This window comes from Corvus cornix, chromosome 4 (assembly GCF_000738735.6).
Source record: "Corvus cornix cornix isolate S_Up_H32 chromosome 4, ASM73873v5, whole genome shotgun sequence".
NCBI lineage: Eukaryota > Metazoa > Chordata > Aves > Passeriformes > Corvidae > Corvus > Corvus cornix.
This window is the reverse complement of record NC_046334.1, coordinates 16130928-16157641: the sequence shown is the minus strand read 5'-3', so window position 1 is coordinate 16157641 and position 26714 is coordinate 16130928. Positions and strand designations below refer to the sequence as shown.

Genomic DNA, 26714 nt, shown 5'->3' with positions numbered 1-26714 from the left:
TTATATAGATTTTTTTTTTTAGATATTAAAAAAGAAACAACTTGAGAAATGAGACCTGTGTGCTGCTTAATGTGATGTACTCTCCCAGGAACACATTTCTCATTTTGGGAAGCTGTACTAATGTAAGAGTTTGGCATCTGTAGTTCTATTCTGAGGCTGTAAAATTCACAAACACATCTTAATCCAGGCCCAGCATTTAATCAGTCTCTATTGTTTTAAGTTTATTGCATAAGATTCAGTCAATTGAAAGGCCAGGGAAAATCAACAGTTTTGCATATAGTTATTTGCTCATTAAATATACTACTCAGTGGCTGGGGTTTTGTTGTCTGCTTTTTGGGCTGATATTTTAGCCCTGATGTATATATAGGTCAGTTTTGTCTTACCAGGATGTTATGATTGTGAATTTAACCCAAGAAACAAAAAATCAGGCTCCAGTAGTTCTAGCATAGGACTAGCAGCAAGGCCTGCTTAATTCCAGGCTGCAGTGCAGTGCAGGTGTTACCATGGTAACTTCTTAAATATCAAAGTACTGTGTGGGTGTGATGCCTATTGATTTTTGCCATTTTTTTTAATATATTCTCTGCATTCTTTGCACATATATTTGTTACTCTGTAGTCTATTTTTTTTCTTTATTATTTTTTTTTCCAAGGCTCCCCACAATCCATCCAGGACCCCCTGACCCCTTCAACCCCCCCAAAACCTCCCCCAAGATGCTCCAACCACAAATTCCAATATTTATAAAAAGTTTGGGAAAGTGATACTGGGGGGGAATGCCAGGAATTTGGGGGGTTGCAGGGTGGGATTTGGGGATCCTACTGGGGTTGAGGGGGCGGGAACCCCGTTTTTGTCCCCCTTGACCTGGAGGACCTCCCCCAGAAACCAAATTCTGATGGAAAAGGAAGGGCAGGGTGATATGGGGGAATTTTTGGGGGTCCTGGGGCCTCGGGGGGGGTGGGGACCCCAATTCTGTCCCCACTGACCTTGAGGAACTTGGCCATGCTGTAGAAATATTTCTGGTTGGCCTTGGCCACTCTCTTTTCGGCTGCCTGTGGGTTCACAGTCTCCAACCCCTGCAAGGGGGTGAAGGCCACGCTCGAGGCCATGCCCAAGCCGTGATCCTGGATTGTAGATGACACTCTGCTTCTGCAGGGTCCTCTGCAGGGTCTTGCTGATCCGGGCCTTGGTGGCCTCGTTGACCTGGGTCTGGCACATGTAGTCACTGCCTGCCTTGCCCAGGTAGCCCAGGCTGAACCTGAGGTTTTCCTGGTAGGCGTCCTCCTCGATCTCCCTGAAGCTCACCCTGTTTGCAGATCTCTGTCAGCCCCAAGCGTTCCTTCGTCTCCTGGTACTGCTGCCCCCCCGCTTCTTCCTCTGCCCTTCCAGCAGTGTTGGCAGTGGCCTCACCTGCTTGACCAGGCTGGGGCTCCTGCCACTTGTCAAACTTATGGTCAATCTCCTCCCTCAGCTTGTAGCCCACCTTCCCGTCCTGGCTCTCATGGAAGCTGTCCACCCTGGCCACCAGCATGCACTTGGGCGCCACGAGCTGCGCTGCTTTTCTCCTCAAATCTGGCGGCAGGGACTGGACAATGTCGCTGTGGTAGATGAAGCCAGTGTGGGGCAGGACAGAGGTGGAGGAGAAGCTGGACAGCATCTGGCGCTGGGCCCCTAGCAGGAGGATGTTGCAGGGTGGCAGCTTGGACAGCAGGGTCAGGCCTCCTGCCATCCCCATGATCTTGGAGGCTGTGGAGGCCCCGAGGATGAGGGAGAGGTTGGGGGTGATGAAGGACATGCGGGACTCCATGTACTCATAGATACACAGGTTGGCCCTGCTCAGTGCCAGGGCCATGTCGCACGCATCCTTGGTCCTGCCCAGCTCCTCCGCCAACAGCTGCTGCCCCCGTGGTGGTGGAGGCCATCACGCTGACCACCATGGTGGTGGTGTTGGTCAGGATCTGCTGCGTGTTCTCGTTGTTCTTGCATTTATCCAGGGAATTCCCCAATACCTTGACTGTTCGGATGCAATCCAGGGCGTTGGGCACCAGTGACTCCAGCTCCAGGAACTGTTGGAATATTTGTCCCGGATGAACTTGTGGATGATATTGAGCTCATTCTCAAACTCCACTGGGAGGTTGTTGGCCTCCATGATCACCCAGTATTCAGGGGCAGCCTCCACCAGCCCCAAAACTTCAGCCACCTTGGGCTGTTTCCCGATGTATTCCTCAATTTTCTGCGTGATCTCTGTAAATGCCTTGGACTCCCAGAGCTTGGCAATGCTCCACACAGACTCCATGGCCTTGGGTGGCTCTGGCTCCTCCTGCATGTCCTCGACTGCGAGCTCCTTCCCCCCCCCTCAGAGCCTTTAGCCTTCTCCTCCTCCCCTGCTGCCTCCTCCAGGTCCGCCACCAGCTCGTCCACCAGCGACATGGTGAACTGGGAGCGCTGGGAGCACTCCCACCATTCCTGTTGCAGCCACGCTGATGTCACTTCTGTCAGGAAAATCCACAAACACCAGAGGTTTATGTCCAAAAAGGAGACAGAGGAGTCCTGCAACCTTATTTGAATAACAGGAGAGAGTCCACTAGGCATGCGCCCGCAGGGTTTTATCTTTCTGGGTTTCAGAGGGTGCAGCCTCCTTTTATCCTAGACTCCCGGCCGCATGTTGCCCTCTTCCTTCTCCCATTGGCTGAAGTACTAGTGTTGGAGATAATAGGTAATTTAAAATGTTTTTAATGTAACTTTAGTCAGTTTTCACAGAATCACAGAATGAACTAGGTTGGAAAAGACCTTTGATAACATCAAGTCCAACCAATGTTCGCCTTTACCCCGGCAGAAGGGGATTTAAGTTTCTTTCCAGGGCACTGTTCCACCAGATGAAGGCCTGATGAGCTTAACATCTCCACAGACTGGGAGTAGCACAGAAGACACCCAAAAGATAATGACTATCAACTCCAAACAAGGCATGGTGAGATACCTGGTCTGGGAAAGGAGAGATAAGAATGAGGACCTAATTAGCATCAGAGGCAAAGGCATCTGTAACCAGTGGGAAACCAAATACTAAGAACTACATTGGAACTTGGAGCCAATGAACATTGAACCAATGAATCTCTAGGAGTTTTGACTGCATAAAATTTGTGAAAAATCTGGCAAAATTCATGTGTCATGGAATGATTTTCTCTGCACACCTGGGTTTTGTACGGATGAAATTTCTGTTACACATCCTGTGCAGAATTAAGTAATGCCTTGATTCTCTAACACTAAAAATGTTGTTGGAAGGTTTTTGTTCTTCCTGCAGTTTTGGTGACACTAGGAAGGTGTACAGCCTTCCTGAATTGCCTACCACATATTCCCCCCTTGAACCTATTATTTTACCCCAAAGTTCAGAACTTCGGGCTTGTGAAGACTCTTGTCTGTTTCAGGAGTGAAAGTATCTGGGCTCTGAAAGGAACCTGCTGCCCAAAATTAGTAGAGATGTTAAGACCCATTTCAAAGACGTTAACATCCATACCTTCACCCATCAAATTGTTTGTGAAGACATTAGCTTTCCTCTCACTTCTGACTGCATCACCACTTGTGGTCCAAATTGGTTGTTTTTGTCAATTATGCTAATTTACTAAACTTGTAAAACTGTATTGACCCCTTTGGTGGGGTGGGCTTTTGTGGACATTTCTCCATAACTGCCCTGGAGGCCTCCAATGAAAACCAGCTTTTATATTCCCTCCTATACTAATATTATCTCGAAAGTGTGTGTTGTTTCATTTCTAGGTTGAAAAAGGCATCAGAGGCAGAAACCTTCCCAGCAGAGACCTGGGAGACACTTAGTCCATTTGAGATACAGGCTCTGAGCTGTATCACAGCTGGGCATCTTGCTGAAAGCCAGGGGAATTAGGAGCTAAATGAGGTTTTGAAAAGTTAATTCATTAATAACACATTTTCTGAGCAGTTAATGCAAGTGGATTGAATAGTATGTGTAAGGGTGACATGATTGGCCCTTAACTAAAATAGCAGTGGGGAAAGGAAGTATTTATAGCCATGAACTGAGGATTTCATTGTCCAATTGCCTCTGTATTCCAAATTATTCCTTGAAGACCTTCTGAAGGCAGCTGTTGAGGGAAGGATGAATGTTTCCAAACCTGTGCTATGCAAGAGATTCGTAGGCTGCCTCAGCTGACTTCCAGTTAGTTCTCACTGTGGTCTCAAGCAGACTTGGCACAGGATATGGATGGCTGATAGGAAAAGGCAGCACATCTGTCTTCTGCTGACTTTAACCCTTGAAGCTGTTTGTTTTTGGTGGAATATGAGACCCCTGGCACATCAAATCTGTGCTTGCTTTCCCAGAACACAGGAAAGCTGGCTGCCTGGCAACTGTTATGGTTTCATTAAGATCTGAGATTTTTATGGGGCAGAACATTTTGTGCTGGTTTCGCTGCCACTTGACACCCTGGTGATGGGACTGAAAAAGCCCTGATCTGTTTGTGTGTACATATGTCCTGTCCTAAACGGGGATTGCAAGGATTATTTCCTTCAATATGGTACCTGGCTACTAAGAAACACCTTCCAAAAGGAGCACTGTTGTAAACATTCCCACACATCCTCTCAAATGCTCTACCTGTGCAGCTCTCTGAAGGTTCTCTCTAAAGCAGGCAGAGCTGGTGTTGGAATAACACCCAGGCCTTTCCCTGGTCCTTCAAGAGGATTTACTGTAGTCTCCTTCCTAAAGTGAGGTCAGACCAAGTGAAATCCACAAAAGGATTATTAATCATGCCTGCCAGGACAGAGCAGAAGAAGAGAACAAAGGAGACAAAAGGTCACGAAGTCCCCTCATATGAACTTGTCAGGCCCATGAATGAAACAGCTTAGTCTCCTGACACATCTGACCAAATGTTATGTTTTCAGTTGTTCCAGCTTTCTGGAATGGCTGCATGATACAGTCACCATAGAGACAACCTCTTTCTAGATACCCAGAGGGCCCATAAAATATTACCCACAAATCAGAGGGTACCTCTGTGGACCTCATGGGAGATGATTTATAGGACTTTTGGCTTGTGAGCTCATCAGGTGAAGAGCTGGAGGACTGGAGGTGGCTGCCACCCACTGTTTGCTGGTCATTCTCTGACCCTTCATCTTAGTCCTAAAGACTTCCACATCAAATATCACGGAAACCCTCTAAAGCTCAGAGCTTTTTTTTGACTGTCCTAATGCAAAATTGTTTGACCACTGTATGTTGTGTCTTGAAAACTGCTGTATACCAGCTCAGGGACTTGTGTTCTGGCTTGAGTTCCAGATCTGGTTGCTTGCAAGTGATGCAAATTCTGAAACAAAGAATATGACATGATGCATAGTGTCCTTCAGGTACTGATACTTTTTTACTGTAGGTAAGAGCAGGTTATAGAAGGGAAGGAGATTTAAGGCTAGGGTATTTCAGGTTACACAACCAGCTCTAGGTTAAATGCCTTATGCATGTTTTGGCAAAATATTCAAGCATTGCTGCTCCTTTATTAATTAGTATCCGAGTTCTCTATACGAGTTGTGTATGTTATTTCAAATGTCAGTTCACAGATAGGGTTTGTTTGCATTCATTCTCATGCTTGCTCTGTGTCATAATTTTCATACAGTTATAGGAACAAACTTGTTTGAACATTCCTAGTTAAGTGTAAAAAAATATTTTCCCATGAGCATCATCTTTTTGGCAAACATTTATGTGAAAAGGAACTGCCGTGGAAACTGTTCTGTGTGCTTGGGAAGAATTTACTTTGAAATCCCTTCATATTGCAGAAAAAAAATTTCAGTATCAGTCATTGCACAGAAGGTCTGTGGAAATACAAACTTTACCCACCTGTCTGTGGTATTGATAAATAGCACTATATTTTCTAGAAGATTCTTGACAGTGAAGCTAAAGTTAAGGGTTATTTTTTTCAACAATATCTGAGGAAACTTCATGACCTATTTGAACAACCAGGATGTACTTCTCGGTTTTGTATGGGCCAATCACATCTTGTTTTGTGATGATTTAGTAACTGGGAAAATTTGATGCTGGTTTCTTGGGATGGAAAGAGTTCTGCCAGGTTCAGTTGTTATATGCTAATTTTACTAATGTAAGCGCTGTCTTAATGACACTGTAAGCGTGTGATACTGTGACTGTAGCTGAAATCTGGTGTGCTTTTGGTTTTGGTTGGTCAGGTAACATTATACTGAGGGAAAGCTGCATTTTGTCTGGGATCCTGAATGCAGTTTTCCCCACTTTGTTTTTGATCTGAGGTCTGTAGGAGGTCAGTGGAGACGATGGCTGGGAACAAATGAAAGTGTGCCAGTACAGAAAGCTGCAATGCTGTAATCGAGCATCTGTTGCTGTAATGTGTGAATGCTTGGCATTCTGGGAGCTGGGACACAGATTGTTACTAGCTCCTTCCCAAGGTTATTTCAGAAGCACCCAGAGCAGCTGGCAGGGTCTGGGACAGGTTTAACTCTCTAGCGGCTTCCAAGTGCACGCTGCATTAAAAGTTAAGTACACATCAAGAAGCAGTTTTTCTCAGCATAAGATTTTTTTTCTTCTGTAACTTACATTTGACCTCAATACTAAATCCCTTGGTCACCATCTGAATGAATTACTTAGTGTGAGACATGCAAAAACAAAATAGAAATCTGCAATAGGTTTTGATGGGGTTTGGGGCATTGTTTTTGAAAGGGGTTGTTGAGCAGAACTGAGCAAAATAACAGGATGTTTATTGAGAGCTAACATTACAGTATAGCCAGACATTAACTGCCCTGGAAATGACCTGTAGGACGTAAGGAGACAAGCTTTCATCAGTCATCACTGTGCTATCCAACCAGACAACTGAGGCTACAGCTTGCCATTCCTCCTACAAAAGGCTTACTCCACAACTGCACACTGTCTGCTAATAAACTGTAGACCGTAACATCTTTTTCTTTTGCATTTGATCTGAACTTTTTAGCCGTTTGATAAACTCTGTATCAGACTTGGTACAGTGAAATAATAGCAGGAGAAAGTATCACTCATATGGGAAATGAAGTTCTATTGCTACTTAATACTCTATTAGACCTATCTTGTTCCTCTGCAATTCAAATTTAGTTGTAGGATTAGTTGTTGAACAGCTACAATGTGAAGTCAGATGAGTAAGTCAAGTGAAATACAAACATGAATAGTGACAGCACTTTTCATAGCTTCTTAAGACCTTATACTTCTTAGCACCTTGGAAACTTGAAACTGATTGCTTTTATAAAACATGTTTTGAAAATTATTAAAGTATATACTCATTGGGTAATGGTGCTTCATTTCCCTGAATGTACATGGAGTTCATCATTGAATGCTTGTTATTCTTGAGCTATCACAAAAAAAATTTTTTAAAGATTTAAGCAATGAACCATTGCAGTTTTGAAGAATTTGGGGGCATGTATTTTTTTGTTTTGTTTTGGATTATATTCTAGGACTTAAGATTCAATATACTTTGGATATAATGTTCTTTAACCTCAAAGAAATCAAATTGTATGGTGAAAAATGCTATGTCCCATTTTAGTGGTATGTGTTTATTCAGGTAGAGGAAAAAGGATGAGTGTGGTGAGCCACTAAGGATTCTTGCTGTGCTTAACAAAGAAGTTGTTAATGGATGTCCCCAGGTTGTTGCACTTTCAGATGGCTTGAGATGATCATTATGTCATTAAAAATCTAAAGAGGTGAGCAAATCAAGGTGTCTAGGTGTATACAGAAGCTAAGAATCACTGCATAAAAGAGGTGAGGCAATCTTTCAGCACTCTCATGTTATTAGTTGCTTATTACACAGCATCTTCTGCTGCCCAATTTGCTTTGAGGCACAGTTGTCATCTAATTCAAAAAAGGCTGTTCATGCTGTTCATCCTTTAATATTGAATATGATCTCATTTTTAATGTAATTTTTTTTTTTTTTAAATCCTTATATAAGTTTCCTGTCTTCTGATAGTATCTGTCTGAAATGTAGTTTGAGGGAAGGGAATGAATCTTGGCTGGTAATTACTCTACAGCAATCAAAACTGATTTTCTCTGTAGGTGTTACATAAACACAATACTGGCCACAGCAGAGCTCAGTTTCCCCATGACCTGGTCCTGTAGGCGTTCCTGTATCTGATGGAAGGCCTTACATCCCACAGTTCTTCATTTCCCTGGTGTCTCCATTGAGATCTGTGCTGACTGATAAGCATGAGAGTACTGTGGTGCTGCAAATACTTTTGCAGTAGAATTATTTATTTTGCGCTTTTTCTGTCTCTGGAAGAGAAAGTTCCTTTCACTGCTGTATGTAGAAGCATCATATGTTCATTTCATGTCATGAGCTAATTCTCTCCTAGGTACCTGTGTTTGACTTGAGACATGAGAACTGGATCCTCACATGAGGAATAAGTTGGAGGTGCAAACTAAATTGTTCAGTCAGTGCAGGCAATGGATTCTAAACCAAACTGAAAGATGATGGTGGTTCTCTGGTGGTTGATGGAGGTTTGTTCGCTGCATTTAAAACTTTTTTTTTACTTTTTTTTGCTGCTTTAGGCTCTATTTGTCCCTGCTCTCCCTGTTCTGAAACCCTACAGATTGCCCGCAAGAGTTTTTCTGTGAATAAATTGTAGGTTTTGGAAAAAGAAAAAAAGATAAAACGCAGTTTCTGTTTTTTTCCATTCTGCCTCTCCCATAAGGGAACTGTAAGCAAAATACAAATTTTCAGATCACACAGGAATTGCCAGAATGGGTTGCCTAGCACCTCCTGTAATGAGCAACTCTACTTTGTCCTTCCATTTTTTCTCAGGGAGTCTTAGGTTTACCTTGCCAGACTGCAACCCATTAGGTACATGTGTGATATGTAAACATTTTGTATTGATATTCTTCCATAAACTCAGAACTACAAGAAATGCTGAGTTATTGACAAGTCTCAGAAGAAACTCCTGTGTTGACTTAAGGCCATGCTCAGTGATACAGAAATTTTTCCAGTGTAATTTGCATGAAATTGTGTACTGGATTTCTTTCTGTGTGAATATGACAGAAAAGAAGAGGTTTTGTTTGCTAAAGGTCAGATTATATAAAAAAGATGCACTGTTTTTGGGGACATTCTTCTTGCACATGTGCACTTTTACTGGGTCAGATGTGGGTGGCCTGCACTGATAAAATCAAATATCTGAGTAGGCTACTTGTGGACTGCTCAGTAAACAGCTCAAGTACTGTGTCTAGAAGTGCCTTAAAACACAGTCATGTAATATTTTTGGCTCAGTATATTGCAAAATCTTTGGTACTTTCTTTACAATAATCTGTTTGCCCCAACCACACTGTTAGATCTCTGTAGCATTACTGGAAAAAAGTCTCTCTGGTAACACTGAAAGTAATTTATTCTCTCTTGATCAACTTTTCCTTTCATCTTGTGTATTGAAACCCCTTAAAGGGCTAGTATGGGCCAGATTACTGGGATATTAATACAGTGCTGTCCTCCACAATAGCCTTCAAGGTATTTGCTTCACTTATATTTTTTTCCTCTCCCTGTTCCCTGCATGCACACAGGATGTTGCAAACAACAGGCAGCTCTATTTTCAGACACTGAAAAGTTCCACAGTTTGCACATCTATTTTTCATGATTGATGTGATGATAACTTGATAGTTTCAGGGTAGATCAAAACACAGGTAACTTGGTAAGCACCTCTTTTAGTGAGGGAGGAGAGTACAAAGATGGTGTTTCAGGAAACTGTGAGAACACCTGGAATTACTTTTATATGTATTGGGCATGTCTCTTCTATTTTTTTGTTTTGACTTTGTGGGTTGTTCTTTGTTTGGAGGGTTTTTGTGGTTTTATTTGTTGTTGTTGGTTGTCTAATTTCAGGCACATGGATTTTATAAAACAGGCTGAAGTTTGACTTTGAGCTCTGCATTTGACAAGTGGCTCCTCCACAGTGATATTAACACACTGGTGATGAAAGGAAGCATAAATTTTCCTTCCTGGTATATCGGCCCAGTACACTGGGCTACCAAGTTAAATATTTTAAAAATTAACTTGAGAGATCACCTACTTTTACTGCTACCTACAGTTGAGATGTTTGATTATCAAGTGTTACTACAAAGCTGAACTGAAATATTAATATACAGTCAGTGAAGAATACTCTTGCTGGGTCTTTCACTGCATGCTTCCTTGCCACGACTTTTTTGGGGGGATGTTCTGTCTGTGACAGGCAGATGTGAGACTAGGTGTAAAGTTTGATGCAGACATTTGAAGCCACTGGTGGGAGGGAGCCCTGAGCCTTTGCTGACTGTCTTTCCCTTTGGGCCTGGTCTCTCTGCTGCCTTGCAGGCACTGCAGTTATTTACCCTTGTTCTGGCTGAAGATGAAGGGATCAATTTCATCTGTTTGCACAGCTCTAAATGGTGACACAGTGGTAGAAGCAGAAGGTGGAGACTGAAAACTAAGTTTGGTACTCCAGCAGTGTGAACCGTGTGACAGAAGAAAACAGGCCCACTTCGTGTCCATTTAGTGGCACCAGCTGAAATTTGTTTTAAACTGATGCGGTTTAAACTGATCCTAAGTGGATTTAGGCATACTGATTTTAAGTGAAGATCAAAACTCCCTATGCCACACAAGGGTAAAGCTGGAACAATTTATTTAGGTTCTTGTTTGTTTTGTCAGCATCGTGTTGGCAGCTGTTCTGGTTTCTCTTTATTTTATGAAAGAGCTCATATTCAAGCTGTAACAAACTTGATTCAGTGTGGTTGCTGTCTTTCAACTTTCTTGCTGCTCGCACCCGTTCTTAGGCTGCCTCAGAAGCCTGGGTTAACTGGGGCTGTCTGCAAGGAAGGTGCTGTGAGCTTTAACAGGTAGGGTGAACCTCCAAGAGGCAGATGAAAAACAAAAAATTGAGTTTAAAAAGCTCATGGGAAGCAAAAGTTTGAGCTGAGCCCGTATAAAGCTCAGTCTGGGCCAGGATCACATCACAAGGGTCCTGGACACATTTTAGCTTGTAATTTATTGAAAACTCAGAGAGGAAAAGGAAGTTTTCTTAAATCTTTGTATCTATAAAAGAAAGTGTTTTGGAAGATGTACCCTGGAGGTAGCAGCTACCAAGAATTAAAGATTTAAAAACAAAACAAACAAAAAACCCCCCAAACCAATTTACCAGTACTTTCAGAATAAAAGCAATGAAACGAACCCAAAACCCATTCTCTCTGATGCGAAGTTGTCTGAGCCTTAGGTATGACATGGCTTAGTGTCATCCATGGAAATAAATAGGAAGTACACCTGTTTTCATCATTTGTGAAATGGATGTTATCATCTCTGATTTTTCAGATTTCTTGCTCATCAAACACTGAGGCAGGAACCAGGATGAATATCTAACTTACTGGCTAAAGCAGCAATAACCCTCCCCATAGCTGTAACAATAAAGTTCTTTTCTGATTTAAAAGAACAGCATGTTGAAGCATTAAATTTTCCAGATGAAGAAAATATATTAAAATAAATTAACTTAGAAGCTTCTCATTTATAGTACCAATGGATCCAAAGCTTTAGAAGAGTGTCTTGTTCAGAAGCTTAGAAGTAGAGTATCAGTTTTATTGTGGGAAACTGTTCCTTTGAAAAACTGAAAAGACACATTCCTTACTAGTTTTAGAATCTATTTATTTTTCCTGTTATGATTCAGACAAATCAAAGGTTAAAAAGTCAGCATTTCATATTTGACAATCTGTGACTCAGCTCAATTGAAAAAAATCATACATTCAATGAGAAATAGCACTCTAGACTCCCTTTATTATACAGAAATCTTAAGAACTGTTGGTTTTTTTCATGCACACACATGACAATTTATCAGCTGGTATTTACCATGCTTTCCTTCCAGGGTTTACTGCCCTTCCCGTGGGGTACCAAGCAAGAGGGCTCAGATTAACTTTTCCCACAAGAAAAAAGAGTTGTGGGGGCAGTAAGGTCAGCTGAACTGCTTGGAAGGAGGAGTGTTGTCAGTCTTTTCCTAAGTAAATGTGTCTTTAAACTTTGCCACCTTCACAAAGAGCTCCATAGGAAATGTACAGCACTGACTAACGGTATTTAGCAACTATTGCTCTCTGAAGAAGTTTCCTGATTTATTTCCCTCTGCAATCAGTTTCTCCATTGTACTTTTTAGTAGCATATCTGATTACTTTGAATGAAACAGTAATAATGTTTTCTTCCATTTACTACTCAGAGTTGATAGTATTTTGTGAGCATGTAACTTACTATTTCCCTGTCCCTTTATTTATGTGTATGTGCTACAGTAAAAAAAAACCAACAAAAATTATATATATTAAATGTATATATTTGACAATCCAGCATATTTCACATGCTGGATTCCCTGGCATGCAAACTTCTGTGTAATGGAAATAGGGTTAAATATTTGCTTTAGTAAAGGACATCTGTGTAGCTGCATGTGTTTTATGAGCAAACCTATTCAATTCCACTGACGTAGAGATTATACTGCTGCAGCAGAATTCTCCAGTGTTAAACATTGCTGGCATTTAGCCTGTAGAGGTTTTAGTGGGATTTCAGATGTAATTTTTTTAGAATGTCAAAATAATGTGCAATTTTAAAATCTAAAAATGATAGGACTCAAAATACCAGTTTTCATTTCTAAAAGGCTTTACACCACTGAGCTGTTTTGGTCATTTCTTATATTCCATTTGTACAGGTAAAATGACTACATTAAAAGTCTAATTAAAAAACCCTGATACGTTTCTGTTGTGTAAAGTGACTCCAGTAATTGGAAAACAAAATAAATCTTCTACCTAGTTTGTGATGAGTCCAAGTTTACATCTTAACTATTAAAAACTCACTTGATGACAGTGATGTACACTTGCAAAGTCTGCCCCCCATTAGAAATAATGTAGTAGTGCTCTTCACATCCTTTCTAAGGTGTTTCAGAAACTGAGAAGACTCTGGGATCACAGTATAATTCAGGTTGCAGGGTAGTATCTAGTCTAACTATAGTTCAAATGTTTCCCTGGATTAAGTAGAGCATGAATATTGTCCCATATTGGCATACCCAAAGAATATTCCTGAGTTGTGTGCCTTGGTACCTGAGGGTGGCATGGTTAGGAGGTGCAGGAGAAGTTTTTCTGGAGTAGAAATGAAACTTTTGGGCCTGTTGCCAGCTTTATTTGTGGCCTTTTGTCTTCTGCACTCTGCTCTTTCTGTTCTTATACCTGGAGAGTGCTTTGTTTGTCTGTGCTCAGCTGATGTCTGATGTGGTGCAGATGCTTCACACCTGAAAGTCAATTTTGTAGAAGAGTTTAACTGAGAAAGGGGTTAAGGAGAGGCCACTCGAGTTTATGCCCGAGTTAGGTCAGCTGTCCCACATTTGGGAGCACAAGCACCAGCCAGGGGGAGGTCTTGTGCAGTTAGAGTCAAGTCTTTTTCTGCTACCTTCCCACTCTGATAAACTGAAGTAGCTCTGACTGAACTTAACTCTTGGATCTTGCTCATACGCCTCTGTAGTTTGGCTCAGTCAAGACTGCCCTTTCTAAAACAGTTAATGATTTAAGCTCCAGATACTGCAGTAAAAAGCAAAACAACTGAACAAGAGAGTGATGGATCCTGAGATGAGATCATTGGGCAAGATAATGAACAACTCCTTTCAGAGATGAAATAGTACTGTAATTCCAGCAATGTTCTGGCTATCAGAGTTGAGTTACTATTGCCTTGGAGGTTCTGTAATCAGCCTGCTGGAGTGCAGCCTCAGTGCAGCCTCCTGTTTGCTAAAACACTCCAGTCAAGTGACTGTCTTGGTGCAGTTACGCTCCTTTATCAGATGTTTGCATTCACTGTAGGCAGAGATGTAAGAGGGCAGCCCTTCTGTGAGGGGATAATCACAACTGGACAGGCAAGTCAGTACCATAGAGAAGACCAGCAAATGTGGAAGGGTGAAAAATAGACTCTCATGAGTCTGAGTGGTGGTGCAGGACATCAGCTTCATTGCCTGTCTCTGGACCCGCTCCAGAGCCTCAGTTTTCCTTCCTGAACTGAGAGGCCCAGAACTGGAGACAGCACTGGAGGTGTGGCCTCACCTATGCCCAGTACAGGGGGACAATCACTGCCCTGGTCCTGCTGGCCACACTGTTTCTGAAACAGGCCAGGGTGCTGTTGCCCATCTTGGCCACGTGGGCACACGCTGGATCATGGTCAGCTGCTGTCAACCAGCACCCCCAGCTCATTTTCCACTGGACCACTTTCCAGCCACTCATCCCACAGACTGTGGTGCTGCCTGGGGTCTTGTGGAACCTCATGCTGTTGGCTTCAGCCCACTGATACAGCCTGTCCAGACCCCTCTGCAACGCCTTCCTATCCTCCAGTAGATCAACGCTCCAACCCAGCTTGGTATCATCTGCAAATTTGCTAATGGTAGACTCAATCCCCTCACCCAGATCATCATTAAATATATTAAACAGGACAAGAAACACTGGATACCTCTCTGGTCTTGTGCAATCTGTCGAAGCTGCAGGTTCATCAGTGAAATGCTGTGAGCCTGTGCTTGAGCTGCTCATTTTTCCTCCCCTAAAGAACCAGTGCTTTCCATACCTTGTTCTGTGCTCGTACTTCGGCGCTGTGGGATGCTGTAACTGTAGCCCTCGCTAACTCTAAAGTAGCAACCATTTTCTGTGTATGTGGTGAACTAAGATTGAAAAAGTCAGACTACTAATCTAGAAAAGGCTAAGGAAAAAAAGGTTACTCTCAAATTATTCTAACTTGTGAAGCTGCTGCTTCTTTTTCTGTATGCTTCGAATGAAGGACAAACAGCAGTTGGTGGGGCCAGACCAGGCCCGTAACAGAGTCATGGAATATCTCAGGTTGAAAGGGTCCCATAAGGATCATCAAGTCCAATACCCTGCTCCTCGCAGGACTATTTAAAACTAAACCATATGACTAAGAGCATCATCCAGACATTCCTTAAACTCTGTCAGGCTTGGTGCCATGACCACTTCTCTGGGGACTCTGTTCCACTGACCACTCACTCTCTCACTGGGCCACTCTCTCAGAATCTTTTCCTGATGTCCAGTCTGAATTCCCAGGATGCAGGCTTGGTGAATGTTTGAGCAAAACAACCATTAAGATGTACATTTGACCTAATTAAAAACACTCCTGTGGGTAGCAAACACACCTGCTGGGTCTCAGAAATTTGTCTTGCTAAATTTGTTCATGTCTGTTTTGTCTTCACCAAATATTGCCAGTTGCTGTATTTTCTTTTAAAACATGCTTATTGGTAAATATTTCCTCTCTGATGAAATAGTTTAGTGATGACTGGATGTTGCTTAGTTATTCTGCTCAGTATGCCTTACCAAACATGTTTCAGCTCTACGTTGTTTCCACTGTATTCTACTGTTAATATCGTCCTTGTGCAAGATGGTACTTTTTTCACCAGCAATTTGCTGACCCTTTTTCCAGTATCTCCTAATTTTTCTCATGAGCCATACTTCAGAGACTGCAGGAAATTCCTAATTATGATTAGACATAGCATGGAGTAGTTCTTTAGAAGCTTCCAGAGTCAGCTCAGATGATTTTCAGCCATGCTCTGAAACATCTGAAACATTTTCTACATTTTCAGGCTTCAATTTTTCAGCCAGTTGCTTATGCTTGCTTTATTATGTAGATTTAATCTGAAGATTAGCATGAATGCAAGAGCACTGAGGGATTTCTGTAACAGGGGTGGGACAAGTAATTTTGAAAACAGTATGAAGTGAGCAGTTCAGGTATCCATGATGCAGGCCTACCTAAAGCCATTTGCTTGTGTGAATACTAATCTTAGTGTGGCACTTTGTAAAGGATAAATCAGAAGAAAACAATTCAACATACTTCAGTGAATTCTAATATCTGCATTTTACTATATCCACAGGCCAGAACTGTGGATGATCTGGCCTCCAGATTGCTGGTGCACAAAGGTACTACTGTTACTGAGGACAACAAATGTCAGTGTTGTGAGCTAGTGACTTTCAGAAGTAATGTTTGAACTTCAGGTTCTTTAAAAAAGATTTGGTTTACCCTTCTCTTTCTTTAAAGCTGAGGTACACCTTTACCTCTTTGGAGACACTGATATGAAGCAGATTCAGGCTGTGGCTCTGATGTTGGTGTTTTGTTAATTTTCTTACAGTGAAAATTGCAGTAGAGATAATACTCAATATGGGTAAAAAGAGAATTTCCAAAATTTTACACAGAAGATCATTGAATGCTGCTTTTGCAGAGCACAGCTTAAGATGTGTTTTGTAGTCCTGCTCTCTTTGTGTGAGTTTCCTGGTCTGTCTGACCCTTCTGAAGTCACTCAGCTCAAAATGGCCCCCGGATGGATTCTGTTGGCTAAGTCAAGCAGATGAATGGCATTACTGCATTCATACATGTGCCAGCAGCTCAGCTGAACTACCAGGCATCAGTATCAGCTCTTAAAAGTAGAGCTCAGGAGGTGCTCTGTGTGATGGTGCTCATGGAGGGAGGCTTTTGTGCTGTAGAAGTGGATCATAAAAATTGTGACAGCCAGTAGGGAAACTTGGTTATTGCAGAGGCCCTGTGCAAGGCTGAGTAATGCTGAATAACACTGGTGAAATATTGCTGCTGATACAAACAAGAGGCCTGGAGGCTGATCTTGCAGATACTTGTCTATATATTCTTTTTAATACAAAGAAGTAATTTATCAACGGGAATAGCTTCAAATGTAGCTAGGAGAGCTCTGCAACAAATGGCCCAGAATCTGTGTACTGATGTGAATGTGTACATGGAGTTTAGCCTAATTAGCAAATACACAGTGTAGCATGTTAGTGCAATTATTGCCTGTAAAGGGAACCGTGGTCATTGAATGGTTTTTTTCACCATCTGGAAGGTGGGGACATAACTTGAGCTATTGTTTTGCTAATACCTGTGAAAGCTAAGACAGAGCATATAATAAATGAAAAAGATTTTGTGGGAGTCTTGCCAATGTTCTCTGTTCCTTGGAAAATGGTAAAGAAGGAGTATGTTTACTTTTTTTGGTAAGGGACTTTGGGCTGGGGGAAAAATTAGCTGTAATTTTCCATTAAACATTGCTTGAAGTTGGAAGAAGAAAGATAATGAAGAGTCCTAACATCAGGGAATGCCCAGATCGTATCATGCAGGCAGCAAATTTCTTAGGTTATTTTAGGTTATAAAGGGTTATTAAATCTACATAAAATTAAGTTCTAGGCAAACCCCTGAAAAACAGCTGCTGGAGCAGGCTACTGCTGTGTTCCCACTGATAAGGTAATTTCCATTGTAGGAGTCTATACTAATTAAAGGTGAAAGGTACTGTGCTTTTAAAGGGAGCTTAAATGTGGTAGATTAGAGATACCTTACAGAAGAACTCCAAATAAGATGGTAATGATGGATCTAGAAACATGAAGATGAAGAATAGGTGGAAACACTTTTGATGGATGTCTGAAATACTAGATCATTGTTGTAAGAAAAAGAAAAGTAGGGAGGAGTGTTGGTTTAAGAAACATTTTCTGCATTCAACAAATAACAATTTGTATGTCACTCTGAGTATTGGATTTTCATCCTAGCTAAGACAAACTTTTAAATTGCTGTCAATGCTACCACACATATGAATTTTTGGCTCCTCAGTGAAAAGCTGTGTCAAATGTTCTTCCCGACTACAACAGCCATACTTTGGTGCTTGGCAGAGCAGACCTTGCATACTGTTCCAGTTGCACAGCAGCCCTGGACTCCAAGATCTTGTTTTCATTTTCTTCAAGCAGCACTGGATGTTCGGAGTGAACAAGATGATGAACTTGTTGTCATTGGGTAAATGGACAACCAAGTTATGTCCAGAACACAATTACATTGCTATAAAACATGCTTTTACTTTATCTTAAGAATGGTTTTATATGTGTGCTGCTCTTGCCATGACACAGACAGAAGAGAACCTTATCTGAAAGTCTGCATGATGCAGTGAATTGCTTAATCCATTTTAGAGAAGGCCAGAACTGCAGAGCAGGGTTCTAGCATGTGGCACAGAATGTATGTATTGTCTTCACGGTTTCTGTTGTAAGCATTTTGCTTGTTTGTACATTGTCCCAGGGTGGCATGTGGCTAAGAGAGCAATATACCTGTCTAGGAAATAACTGTTTCCTCTTTCCCAAAGCCCAAAAGCAGAAAAATGAAGTTTTCACTGAAAAATCATGTCTGCATTTGTATTTGATTTTTCAGTTGACTTTTCTATGTGTCTGTAGCAAAAGAATACACTGCCCGTGTTGACAGGATGTCTATAGCATTCAGGAGGAAAGCTGAGCTGTTAGGTTGTATAAATGAGTAATGTCTTGCAACAGTTGGCCTTGACAGCCTTACACTTTCTTAAGCGGATTTACAATCATCTAATATTTGCACACCTCCTTTCAACACTTAAAGCATCAGCCTCTCTTTAGTCATCATAAATCTAGGGCTATTCTTTCAGGAGGAAGTTCCCCCCAAGTGATTTCAATGACCTGAAATGCTAAGTGAGATGGCTGCACCTTTAATGAGAAGGATATTTCTTGGTTCACCACCGGCTCTGTCATAGGAGAACATTTGCATTCTTATTTGGCCAACGAGAGTCTCATTATAGCAATTTCCAGATAGAAAAGAGCTGAATGCTGAAGCTCAGCTTTAATTAAGTGTGCTACATCTAGCTCAGCTTCTCTAACAGGCTTAGATAAAGAAATACCAAATAATTAAAGGGATAAGGTAAAGTAATGGCTAGGAGTTATAACAAAGAACCAAGTCTGGTTTTTTTTTAATCATGAAATGTTTTTCTTTTTTTGTGTGTGGACTTGAACGTTTCAGCCCTTGTGGCTCAGTCCCTCAGCTGAAGAAATAAATGGTTATAACACTCCTGAAAAGGTGAAAATAGTTGACAGCAACCAAACAAGAACTATTATTTTTCTGGATGTTGCTACAGAGGAAAACATGAAATTGTGAGGGGTATGGATGAATTTTTGAAAGATTAGCAATTAGATGGTTGCTGCAAACACAATTACAGTTACTGTGGGTTTGATCACAAGGAAATCTGAAAATTTGTTGAGGTTCTGTGTAAATGCAAATTTTGGTAATTTGTTACCACAACTCTTTCATACTGTAGTTTTCACATTCACACCTTCATAGTGCAGTTGAAAATTATAAAAAAAAGTCAAAAAGCTCCAAATGAATATCAGTTGGAGCTAAAAACATCATTGAAATGCTACAATTCCTGAGAATTTAGAAACCATGAGCAACACCATGATTTGATTCAGACATTTGCAGACTCTGGACAGTGAGCCATTTCCAATCTTTCCTCTTTGTTATCCAAATTTTAATTTCATGCTTTGTAAAGTTGCTGTGAGATGCTAATTATTACCTCGTGGTCAGCTTTGGACCAGCTCCCATAGTGCTGTGGTTCCAATGGTTTGCAGGAGCATAAAACATACTCTAGAGCTTTTTTTCCATCAAATTAAGTTCTTGCAAGGAACACATCTTCATGCTAGTGCTCCCACTGTATTACTGTATTCTTAGCAAAAAATCCCCAAAGGAAAGCTACACTTCAAAGAAGCTGGGCTGGGGCAGATGAAACACAGATGCTATTGTATGGCAAAATTCCATTAAAAAAAAAGGAGAACACCACCATCAAGAGAAGTTCAGCAGCATGGATTCAGCCTTTCTCTTATTTTTCCGTTCTCCTGGTAGTAAAATAATTGCAGTAGCTATTTAAATATGTACTATGTCTTTCTCTCATGTCCTGAGGAAATTGGAGAAGGGTAAGAAACAGAGAGGGATAGTCCAGGAGAAAATGAACAATGGAATAGCACAGAGGGAAGTCACTGTCTTCTTAATTTCACTCTGCTGCAAACTGTTGAGGGCTTTATAGTTTGACAACAATGACAGAGCTGTCATCAGTCCCCACTGTGAAACCTTAGACTTGTGCTTTAACTAGTTCACCACTGGCAACATAAACAGGAGGTTGTGATCAAGTCGTGTTACGTCTTGTGACAAAGCTGAGGTACACAGAATACTTTGTAATTGTACAAAGAATCATGAAAATACAAAGAAAAGGATCCCAGATGAAAATGAGGACATATGTTTTTATTTGCTTAGAAGCTAATTGTAGTTTTTTACTTTTTCTGGCTTTTGCATGTGGGCTGAATTTAAATGTCCTTCCACACCAGAAATTTGCTCAATTTATGGATGTGAAAAACATAGATATGTGTGGAGCTTGGGGCAACCTATTTCTAGTGATAGAAAGGGCAACTCCAGTGTGAGGTTTTTCAGTACCTCAGGCTGTAATTGTCACCGGTGTGTGTTCTCAGTTAATGAGGCATTCAGTACTTCATCACAGAAATGGGAGACTTGTGCACAGTTTGTACCACTGAAATAATTGTCAAACGTGCTCGTGCTTGGCAGCTGAATGTTAACTAGTGGTGACCTGCCCTGATGAAGCAAGCAGCTGGCTTTGCTTGACATGCTGCAAAAGAATAGATTTCATTTTTGCTACAGGTTCAGAAATATCAATTAAGTGTTGGAAATGTGCTTGAGGCTATGAAATGGCCACTTTGATCCAGGATTCCTTGTTGTTAGGACTTGTTCAAGTGCTGAAGTTTGGTATGGCCCCCTTTGTGGGGATAGCCTGAATAGAAATAACTGTATTTTAGGTAACAACTACTGTTTTCATTAATACACCTGATCATTGGTTCTTTTGGTTAGGTCCATTTCAGTGCTCTCGTCGTTCTTGCTTGATCACTGGATTTATTTCACAAGGCAGAAATGGTAAAATACTTACAGAAGTGATGTTACAAACTGGAAGCATGAGTTGTGTGGAAAAAGGCAGGAACCAACTGCCCTGAATATCTCAGGTTGGCCTGGGAATGTTTGGTTTGGTGAAAGGAGGGTGAGAAGAGTTGGGCAATTTTGAATCTTAGAAAAAAATGGTGTGTGATTAAGATTTTTGAGAGACTGTAGGTATGTAAGTTGTATTAATGGCTTATGTGGTTTCCTGGGATTGGTGCTTCAATGCAGCAAACTTGTAACTTTAGGAAAGAATAACGGGATCTAGAGAGAATCAGACTGAAGAGAGGTATGACGGAAAAAAACACTGAAAGGGTCCAGGTGACATTGTAAACCACCAGACCATGTCTGAGTGCTTTATCATGGCACTAAAACTCCCCCTTTCTAGTTTGGTTTATATGCTTCATGGAAATTGAAAATGTGGCCTTGAAATATATTCAGAAATCTCTCAGGATTTATTGTCTGATATTACAGTAATGTTTTTCCCCTGGGCTTGACAAACACCTCCAAAAAAACCCAACCCCTCAACCCCCTCAAGCCACTTGAGTCTGTCCATCCCATTCTTGTCAGTGAAATAAAAATCCATATATTTGATGGGAAAGCTGCTAAGTAAAAGTGCCCAAAGCAAATCAATCCTTCCTAAAAATTCCAGAAACAAAATGGAATTGGATATTGAATTGTGGCTATCCTGCCCATATTAGGAAATCAATTACAGCTTTTCAGGAGCCACTCTGTTTAAAAGGGAATTAAATTGTTTATTTTTCTATCCAGATCATCTCTTTCCTGTCCATTGCATTCTGTCACAATTATCACTGGTTGCATCTCATTCACCCTATGCTCATAACAAAATGTATCAAACATCATCTCATACACAAAATGTTTGGATTTTCCATTAAAAGTGAACAGCCAGTACAAAATAGAGTAAATGCTTGCCTTCAGCCTGCAAAGGATATAAATATTTATTATTTGACAATAATATTCACGAAAGCAACTCACAGCCTGTGCCATCAAGGGGCACCCACAAAATCCTTGTAAAATGGGACAGTGGACTAAAATTCTGTAAGAGTGTAGTGGAAGGTAAAGACCTGGTGAGTTTGCCTCACGATCTGGTAAAGTTTTCCTGCGGACTGCTCCTGGTAATGTGAATGCTAATGGCTGTCTTTTCAGCTTTGAGTGACAAAGGTAAAGCAAGGACAAAAAGCTCTTCCCTCATTCTGCTGACAGGATTTTCATACTCTGTCATGTCACTGTGGTTTGGTTTGCTTTTTCTTCCCCAGAAAATGTCCAACTGATTAATGTAATTACATTTTACTAAAATCAACTGTGATTCACTCATATTAGATTTTTGCTTTGCTACGTCATCATATCAAGCCAAAGCTTATCATCCACTCTCTCAGTTATTCTCTTTAATAGTCCTGTATTTCTTATCCTGGTGATGACACATGTTCAGTGTAATTAATAGAAATGTTTCCTGGTACGGAGAAAGGTCTGCAGGTGGTGTGCAAGAGCACTTAATCTTTGAGTTCATTGGAGACAGGGTGATGGATAAAGTGACTTAGAATATTTGTAAAAATAGTATTAAAGCAGCAACAGTGCAGCGCAGTTTGGCAGGAGATACCAGGCCTATCTAGCAGTAAATACCTGACTGAGCAGTGGTAAAATGATTCTACTTTCTCCTCTAAACCCTGATCTGTGTTGTGGATATCCATTTCCTCTTTGGGAGCCCCTTCCTATGTCCTTGTTGCCAGTATCATTTTAATAATCAGGGTGTTGCTGCAGGTAGATGCCCCCAGATAGATCGGTGAGGCACTGGCGTATTTTAATAGGTTTTTTTATTGCCCTGCTGCAGTATATAGCTGGTCTGGTGTTCACAGGCTTTGAAGAAGTTTAGTTACTCAGACCACTTCTCATTTGCTCTTTTGAGACTGTTTACCCCACATAGTGGGACCAATACTGGGCTACTTTCTACTTCCCTTTTTCAGGCCATCTACATAGCACCAAATATGGAAAAAAAATGAGTTCTCTCTGATTTTTATGGTCTGGGTAAAAGTTGGCAAGGCATTATTTATTTGTGCTCCATACAGTTACTTGAAGATGCGTTTCCTGATCTGTCAAGATGGGATTCACAGTCCAAATTCCTCCTTACTTTGCTTCCATTGCAATGAGTGGGTGACTTCATCCTGTTTCCCTGCAGCAGAAAATACAGAAAATAAAATCCTGTGCCAGAATCTTTGAGAACTAAGCCCAGGTATCCTGCAGTCACATTAGGCATATGAGGTTTTTGTTGCTTCCTAATGGAAGCACAACATGATGGGCATTGTAGCAACAGAGAGTCATTGTCCTGGAGAGCTTAAGTTGAAACAGATGTGTTAGAAGTGGGGGAGGAAGAAGAAAGACACAGAATAGCAGCATGGGTTTCCCAGATTTGCTTGGCTGGCAGAAACTTGGACTAGAACTCAAATCTCAAGGCCCCTAGCTCATTGCTTTTTTTGGGCTGGATCCTGCTCTCTGTTTATACCACTCATGACATCTGTCTCATTTTTGAGACTTGCCAGGTAAGTTGAAGAAAAGAAGTTAACGGGACATTACCACTGCAGTATCCATAAGTTCCCAAAACCACAATTACAATTCTTTTTGAAGGGGGAGAAGTAACAGTGGTTTTTTGTTTGGGATTTTTTTTTTTTTAGCATCCAGTTTTACTGAAATATTCCAGTTACAGGATTGACTGTGCATGACTCGTATGTAAGCATCAAGTAGGAACGGTTTTACAGTCTGGGATGCATTTTCCTACTCTGAATTTTTCAGCTCTGTTATCATGTTAGCAGTGCAGCAACTTGCTGGGAGTGGTGGGGAAACCAGTCACAAGAGTATTGCATTTTCTGTTGCTTCTGGTCCCCAAGGTCTGGCAAGCAGGAAGGCTCGGGTTGCTACAAAGCCCTGGTCTGTGTTTGGCAGCTTGATTCTGGCTGAGAGCTGGCAAGGGTTTTGGCAGCCTCTGAAAGGGATTTGAATCCCACTGTGGGCTGAATGGTAGATGCAGTGTGATCCTGTTCCACAGAAAGTTTCTTTCCTTGTGTAACCAATTACATTTTCTTCCTGCTCCACAGTCTGTATTGTTTGATCACAATTAGATGGATGATGAGGGCTTGAGTGGGCAAGGGGAGCTTGGGTGAAATAGAGCTCTGTAAGTATTATCATCACAGATCCTCTGTCACTTACAGGGAGAAGGTTGTAATTTTTTTTTTTTTTTTTTTGTCTGATGGTGAAAGTTTTACTTCAGAGTCAGAGATTCACAAAATACACTAAATGCCAGTGAGGTTGTGACATCCTAGCCTGGGGCAGGGAGAAAAGTGACTTACCAGGAAAAAGAATTAAAAAGAGGAGAAGCTTTTAACTTGTTAGTGCTTGGACTTCCTGTGAAAGGCTTGGTGGAGATGAGGCAAATGATGCTATTCCTCTATCAGCCATTGTTTGCATGGCAAATGCTCCTTGCAAGTCTCCTCCTAAGTGGAGAATCTCTGTTTGTTTGCTGCTGCCTAAAAGTCTTTCAGAACTGCTTCTCCCTAAATGGAGATAAACAGATCTCTAGTAGCAAAGATAGAGGGTTGGAAGAGACGTATGAGGTTGCAGAGCCAGTCAGGCACATAAGGAAAGGAAACCTGAAGGTACTTCCTAAAGTGTAATTTCTGTTTAGGGTTATTTATCTAGCTATTAGTCTCACTTGCTAGCTGTTGGAATTTAGTGTGCATTCTTATCCACTAGCTTCTGGTCCCCCATACCTGATACAGACAGCGATGCACAGTGTGAGGCAGGTGTGAATCACTGGGAGCCTCTGCCAGATCACTCCCTTGTTTTTCAGCATTTGCTGTAGAGTCTAAATGCTGCAATTGTATATTGGCTTAGAAATACTCCTGTCTTCAAAGAGTGAAAGGTGTCAGCTTCCCTCACAATGAGAAAAACTGCATGACCAAGGCCTTCTGGGAGCAGCTGTGAGCTTCCTAATTTTGGAGATACCAGGTGTGAGCTCAGTTTTGCCATTTTTGGATCTGGATGACTGGCCCAGGAGCCTTTTTCCACAGCACTGAAGAAGCTGGGGAGTAGGAAGTATTGATTGTTGTAGATTGCTTGTGAGGGGCAAACAATAACCTCTGTGTGTGCAGTATATACTGCCAAAATGAGATTAAATGAAAAAGAAAAAAAACCAACAATCCAATATAACCTGTATGCCAGCTCCTTTATATAAGTATTTAATCCAAGATTCACCAGCTCCGGTTAAATTGCATGATGAAATAGTGGGGTCAAAAAATGAGGGGTCTGTATGGCATCCATCCTGGATTATACTGCATATATAAATATATAAATACTGCATGAAGCAGTAATCCCTGCCTTTTTTGTGACTTTAAAGCATTATTCTGAGTACTTAAGGAAGGGAAGCATTTTTTCTTCTAGAAGTAATAGCCTTAGTTACCTCATTGTTACAAGAAGTGACCCGTTTTGTTTCTGTGGCTGCTTGCCTAGAGGAGGAGGTCATTTGCCGTGACACTTGGATAAGATCTCTGGAATTAAAAACTTTGGGTACACAGGTCATCAGGCATATATTAGGTTCTGGAAAATACTCATAAAACTAACTGAGGCATGTGGAGATGAGTGCAGCAGCCTTTATTGCCACGATTAGGTACCCAATTATGTTGCTTCATTTGACTCTCTGATTTCATGTAGCCCCTGCTCATGGCACCACCTCCACTCACTGCATCTCTTTTGTGCCATGTTGAGGAAATTGCAACAGGGGCTTAAGATAGACCTCTGTGGCAAGCAGAATAAAGATGCTTTAAAACACTCATATGTAAAAATCCTGTTCTTGTTGGCAGGGTTATTCTTGGGTAAAAGGTCTTGATGAAGAGGGAAGTATTCCTAGGGAGCACTAAAGGGAAAAAGAACGGATGACAATGGTATTGCAAGAGAAACCCAAGACCTAGTTAAGATCTTTTTCTGCTGAAAGGTTTTTATTAAGCACCTGGAAGGCATAAAATACATCTCAGAAGTACTCTGAGTCAATTGACTAGCCTTGAAAACAGCTTGTATGTGGGAGAAGAATGGACAGTTACTAGAATAGCTTTTATGTATGGGATAGCTGAAAGAGGTTCCTATTTATGCTTGATCCAAAGGGCGTACGCTGAGTGGCAAATCAGGCTTTTTGACTCCAAAGGTAAAAGCCTTACTTTTGCTATTGCAATCAAATGGCTCAAGAACTCTCTCTAGTATTATGAAGTAAATGCCACTGTTTGAGATGGAAGTCTATCTGTCAGTCATGCCTCAGGATGCATCCAAAAGAATAGGAGAGAAATGACTTTGGACTGCTGTGTTTTCTATTAATGCTTAATCTGTTGCTAGAACTATCTGCTACTTGAATCACCTGTTGGAATTCAAAGGCTTTAATTGGGAGACCCTCAGGCTTTCCTTACCTGCAGCTCCTGTGAAATGAATGATGAGGAATAGCAAACACTGCTGCAGCTTTGAGTGCTCAGCTTCCCAGTGCTCCAGGGGTAACCAAGCTTACCATGAAAATATGATGAAACTAATTGGGATCAGCAATCCACAAATATGAATGGGATTGCATCTTATCTTTCCTGATGAGACACATCTCATCTTTTGGCTTTACTCTGTTGGTTTAAATTTGCCCCATACAAGGGACACAGTAAGACCAGATTTACAGTACGGCCAAATAATGTATCATGCATTAAAGATGAAGTGCAGCAAGAACTGCTAGTGAGGCTTGGAAAGCAAAAAGCCCACTAGCAAAAGGCATCTGAGCTGCAACCATCTGAACTTTTATTTCAGTTTCTTCTAGTCAGGACCACAGTGGAAGGGAAGCAGTAGATAACCAAGTCCATGTGATCCATATTATGGTGAGGCACTGAACAATTCTTAACCATTTTTTCCCCTGGATGCCTAACT

At 41.3% G+C, this 26714-nt stretch overlaps 1 protein-coding gene across 1 annotated transcript; it reads right to left on the bottom strand.

Annotated features, from left to right (window-relative positions):
- Positions 1-812: 812 nt before the first annotated feature.
- On the bottom strand, positions 813-2424 carry PRPF31 (pre-mRNA processing factor 31). The gene is given in 6 exon segments (XM_020583787.2): positions 813-1125; positions 1127-1413; positions 1415-1900; positions 1902-2065; positions 2068-2346; positions 2349-2424. Coding segments are annotated over 6 exon segments (1605 nt in total).
- Between the last annotated feature and the right edge of the window lie 24290 nt (positions 2425-26714).